This window comes from Sinocyclocheilus grahami, unplaced genomic scaffold (assembly GCF_001515645.1).
Source record: "Sinocyclocheilus grahami isolate Dianchi unplaced genomic scaffold, SAMN03320097.WGS_v1.1 scaffold1944.1, whole genome shotgun sequence".
Taxonomy (NCBI): domain Eukaryota; kingdom Metazoa; phylum Chordata; class Actinopteri; order Cypriniformes; family Cyprinidae; genus Sinocyclocheilus; species Sinocyclocheilus grahami.
In genome coordinates this window covers 49,029-54,871 of record NW_015507123.1, presented here as the reverse complement: position 1 = coordinate 54,871, position 5,843 = coordinate 49,029, and the positions used below count along the sequence as shown (strand labels likewise).

At 37.4% G+C, this 5,843-nt stretch overlaps 1 protein-coding gene across 1 annotated transcript in view; it reads left to right on the top strand.

The window, feature by feature from the left end:
• Positions 1-5,843, top strand: part of LOC107573443 (metal regulatory transcription factor 1-like) — a 27,259-nt gene that overhangs the window by 1,518 nt on the left and 19,898 nt on the right. The window contains exon 3 of the mRNA XM_016259877.1: positions 2,061-2,565. Coding sequence (XP_016115363.1) covers positions 2,119-2,565 — 447 coding nt within the window. The 5' untranslated portion in view covers positions 2,061-2,118. The remainder of the gene's footprint in view (positions 1-2,060; positions 2,566-5,843) is intronic.

Below are 5,843 nucleotides of genomic sequence, written 5' to 3'. Positions count from 1 at the left end.
TAAACCAGCAAAAGGCCCAGCATAAACCAGCAAAGGACCAGCTTAAACCAGCAAAGGACCAGCTTAAACCAGCAAAGGACCAGCGGAGGACCAGCGTAAACCAGCGAAAGAAAGGACCAGCGTAAACCAGCGAAAGAAAGGACCAGCGTAAACCAGCAAAAGGACCCGCGTAAACCAGCAAATGGACCAGCTTAAACCAGCAAAAGGACCAGCTTAAACCAGCATCCCAGCGTCAAAACATACCTAACCAGCATATGCTGGTTTTTTTCAACCGGGTAGTAGTATGAGAAAGGCATTCATAGTGTACATTGTGAGCCTTACATATCGCCCCAGTCAGCTGACTTCCTAGACTGCATTTTTGGGCATAATAACTAGTCAGCTGTTTTCCTAGACAGTTTTTGGGTATAATAACCTAATGAGCTTCCCACCTAGAGCATTTCGAGCATCATGAGATGGTACGCTGCCTTCCTAGACAGAATTTATGGCCATTATAACCTAGTAAGGTGTCTTTCTAGATAACGTCGTAATCTTAAAACCTTTTATCATCATTTTCAGTGTTGACTCATAATGAACATAGTGATGTCCAAAGTGCTGTCTAGGTAGTCAGCTCAGCTAGGTTTTGCGACACAGCCGGTGTGTTTGGGTCATTTTTGTTTTAGGTTGACCATTGTGTGTGTATGTGTTATAGGTACATGGCAACAGTGGTTTCAGTTTGCAAAGGCACCTTTACCCTTATTGTTTTGTTGTTACTCTAACACCAGCCAAAAATAGTTTCCCTGCATTGTCCTAGTTTCTCGTGACAGTATGAGACACGGTACTATTTTTCCAACACAACAATTTATTACAACCATACTGTAAAACGGATACGTGGATATGTAATTTTCATAGTAATTATGCTGGTTTAAATGTACAGAAACTTACAAATGAGCATTTTTATTTCTTGATAATGCACACGTTAATAGTTCTTGACATTTCCTCATTGTTCCTCATTTAACAATGAGGACCCGCGGTTATTATAACGATTCAACGAGGAACAGTGTTAATATTTTGATTTAACGTTTTATATTTTCAATTTTCCTTTTAAATTTATTTGAATTTTTATTTAGATTTTATGGGCTTGTCATTTTATTTGTTTTTTATATTTTTATTTAGTTTAAATTTATTTTTATTACATTTTTTCTTCTAATATTTATATCCAATTTTATTTCAGATTTATTTAATTTACTGAAAACCATTTTAATTGTTTTTTTAAGTTTTTCATTGATATCTATAGCTTATATTATTTCAGCTGTATTCGATTTACTGAAAACTATTTTTAATAGTTTAATTTTTTCATCTGATATTTATATCTTATTTTATTTCACCTTTATTTTAATTACCAAAAATCTTTTTTTAATAGTTTCAGTATTAATTGACAATGACAGCACTATGAAGAAGTCAGTTGCCAGTTCAGTCCATGATTCAGGCCGATAAATCCTGTTTTCAGTTTGATTACCTGCCACTGTAAAAAATGACCGTGAATTTAACGGTAAAAGACTGTAAAAATGCTACAGTAAAAACCTGTTAAATGGTTAACGGTAAATTCCCCTACTATATACGGTGAAAAACTGTATTGGACATTAATTTTACGGTAGTATACCGTTTTTGGAAGTGAAAAAGACCGTATAATTTACAGTGAATTACCGTAAATTGACATTCCCAGAATGTGTTTGTGTGAGTGACACTGTGCACCTTCTATATATGTTATTATTTAAAAGCTGCTTGTGATGGGCTTTGGTTCATCATGTGACTTCCTCATCACCTCCTGCATTTGGTGGTTGTCAGTGTATTACAAAGCTACAAAACAGATTTCAGTACTTCAATAGGTTGGTATATTAACATTATATCAGTTAATGAAATTACGGTGTTTAACTGTAAATTGAAGTTGCTACCGTATTTTTACGGTAAAATTCCGGCAACCACAGCTGCCGGTTTTTTACCGTACATTTTACAGAAATGTTTTTACAGTGTGACATTGTGTACTATGAATATTGTCTTTAACCTCTTTAAACTTATTCCAGCCGCAACAAAAGCAAGCACGAGGACACAAATCCAGGACTGAGCTCCTCCATCAGGATCATGGGAGAGAATGGCCCTCTCACGGAGACAGCCATGCTCTTTGAGGACGAGGAAGAGGATGTGGACCAACTGGACCATGAGGAGGAAGATGAGGACAAGATGGCAGACTATGACAAAGACAACGGCATAATCTCGGGACCCTCGTCCTCCTCGGGAAGGGTCTATGATCGCACCACTGTGCTCATCGAGCAAGACCCCATCCGCCTGGACGAGGAGGGTGAGGAGGACTGCATGGCCTTCCTGCCAGAGGGAGAGGGCGAGGGAGACGAGGGCTCTCTGGCCTTCATGGGTGACCCGGATTGCATGTCACAGGGATACATACACCACACCATCTCACCAGACCAGATACAGTTCATCATCAACCCGGGATCCACCCCTATGCCGCGAAACATCGAGGGCGCAACGCTGACACTACACTCTGAGTGCCCAGAGACCAAGCAGAGAGAGGTGAGCAGCTTCATGCTGTGTGTTATATGACAGAGCATTGCTTTGACGGGATAGTTCACCCAAAAGCATCATATGACCCCTTTAATGAAACTTTTGTCTTGTCTCCCGAGGCCACAGGAGAGCGCAATGAGCAAAGTAATGCAGCACATTTAAATTGTGAACGCAAAGAAATAAATGTCTAAAAAAACCTGCATTACGTCTAAATTAACTCATATAAATCAAATATAATTTCGTAAATTGCATAAACAATTATGAACAAAACAGCATCATGTATTTGCATCATGCTTAATACAAAGAGCTGAATCGCCCATCACGCATATTGCATTTAAAAACATAAGAGACGCAGTGAAAAGGAATAAAACTCCACAAATTCGCGACGTGTGTTCTAAAAGTTTTAACTGTTTTAACTTTGCATGGCTACATCTCTTGTGTGAGACGTCTTGTCTCCCGAGGCCACAGGAGAGCGCAATGAGCAAAGTAATGCAGCACATTTAAATTGTGAACGCAAAGAAATAAATGTCTAAAAAAACCTGCATTACGTCTAAATTAACTCATATAAATCAAATATAATTTCGTAAATTGCATAAACAATTATGAACAAAACAGCATCATGTATTTGCATCATGCTTAATACAAAGAGCTGAATCGCCCATCACGCATATTGCATTTAAAAACATAAGAGACGCAGTGAAACGGAATAAAACTCCACAAATTCGCGACGTGTGTTCTAAAAGTTTAAACTGTTTTAACTTTGCATGGCTACATCTCTTGTGTGAGACGCGAGTGCAGCAGTCATATTTGTCTGTCTAAAAATGTGCTGAATATGCGTTCTGTGTGAATGGCTTGGTTTCGGTTTTCACCTAGTCAAGATCTTCTCCGCATTGAGCTTCTATATTTCTCTAATATTTTGAATGAATAACACAGCAGCGGCTCGTCTCGTGGGCTAGACTGACAAAACATTAAAATGCAACGTCACTTACATCATCACCGCATCTCATGCTCTACTGATGACGCTCCCTGACGCACACCTAACATTCAAATGCAAATGTTTATTTTAAATTTGCCATATACATTTTTTTTTATTCACAATCTCCTCATCACAGGCAGGCACAGCACTCAATTCAGCATGTGTTCGTGTTTGTGTGTGCTGTCTGCATCACTCATAGCACGTGCCTATATCATGCACTATATCGAACATTTTTTATATCGTTATCGAAGAAAGGTGTAACGTCGATAAATATCGATACCGTTTTATCGCCCAGGCCTACTCACAATGGTCCTAACCACATACTAAACATCCAGTCTGTAAGTCAGTGAGATGTTAATGCACTAACCACTTGGATTTAAACTTGGTTTTAACTGATTCTAGGGACCTATGAAATTCATCTATTTTATTATATTTCCCCCCCCAAATTCTGTGTTTTCCATTTTTATTTTTTCAAGATTTAATATTGATGGTTTCGTTCAATTTTAATAATCAAAACGCATGTCTAATTAATTGAATTCATAAGGCTATAACAATCTAATAATGTATTAAAATAATAGTTTATCCAAATATTTATTTCACTTAGGGGTGTACTCACTTTTGTAGCCAGCGGTTTAGACATTAATGGCTGTGTGTTGAGTTATTTTGAGGGGACAGCAAATTGACACTGTTATACAAGCTGTACACTCACTACTTTACATTGTAGCAAAGTGTCATTTCTTCAGTGTTGTCACATGAAAAGATATAATAAAATATTTACAAAAATATGAGGGGTATACTCGCTTCTGTGAGATACTGTACATATTTAGGAGTCATTATAAAGGCATTCAGTCTCAGAGCCTGTATGTGATAGATTGACTATTAAGCTGACAGGTATTATGTAACATTTGTAGTGATTTCATGCTGAACAGCCTGAAGATGCAAACACAAACCATTCAAAAATGTAATAATGTATGTAGTATTACTCATGTGGAATGGCCACCGTGAAGCAGAAATTGAATAATTTGGTTGCAACACATGGCTCCAGGTGGTTTATTTGCATTACACAGACTTGCAAATGGCCGGCTTTTATTGACTGTTGTGCCACGTGCGCGCACCCACACACACACACACACACACACACACATTTTATTATTTTATTTGGATCCACAAGACAAGCAACAAAAACGGAATCCAAATACCTTGGGAAGTCAGTTTGCGAGATGACAGGTACACACACACACACACACACACACACACACACACACACACACACACACACACACACATATGACATAAAATTATATTAAATGTTTATTTTATACAGCATGTTATATATAATTACAGTTTTATTTGCTACTATCTTCTTTAAATGAAGAGAATAGTGTGTTTAATAAGTTCAATAAGCTTAAATAAATGTTGAATACATGTTTAAATGTATAATTTTGCTTCAGTAACATGTTACTATGATGTCATATATTTTATTACCATATTATTTAAAATAGAGATAAGTTTCTCTTTAGCTCGAAATGTTTATTTATGTATGTTCTTGTTTATATTACTTATCAGGATGCATATTTTTATAATGACATAGGTATTACAATTATATAACAACATAAATGTGTTTACGAGGATATTTCTTGAGTCCTCATAATTAAAATTCTTACAAACAATATTTAATTAAAAATGTAAGCATATGCAGAGATTTTTGTGTGATGGGTAAGTGTTTGTACAGTACAAATTCATTACGCCTATGGAGCATCCCCAGAAAACATAAAAAACAACGTGCGTGTATGTGTGTGTGTGTGTGTGCAAAATGGCGGCAGGTTGTAGGACACTTGCTGGTGCAGGTGAACGCCAAAATGCTGCTTGGAAAAATTAAACAACCACACCCATTGTAATTGCCATCGTTAATGTAAATAGGTGCAGATAAGATGTTTTGGCAATTATTGTGGACAATGTGCTTGATCGCAACAATTAAGCTTGCATACAAACAAGCATTACTCACCGGGAGAATTTACCAACAACCACTGTTACCTCCTGTTTCCTCCCATGGATTCCATCTACCAGTAGAAGAGCTTACGTTTTCCAGCAGTATGTTCGCCCGCTGTCTGAGGATCAATGGATGACTTTTCAGTCTCATGAAAAAATCTACAGAGATCGTCTGAACACCAAACGCCAGCGTGAGAAGAACTTTGTTTCCTCTGGTGATCCAGGAAAGTGGATAACGCTAGCTGCACAGCTAAACTGGATATTCTTCAAGAACTGAGTTTTTACAGCGGAAAGCCACAATGGTAAGCCTTTTGGATTACAA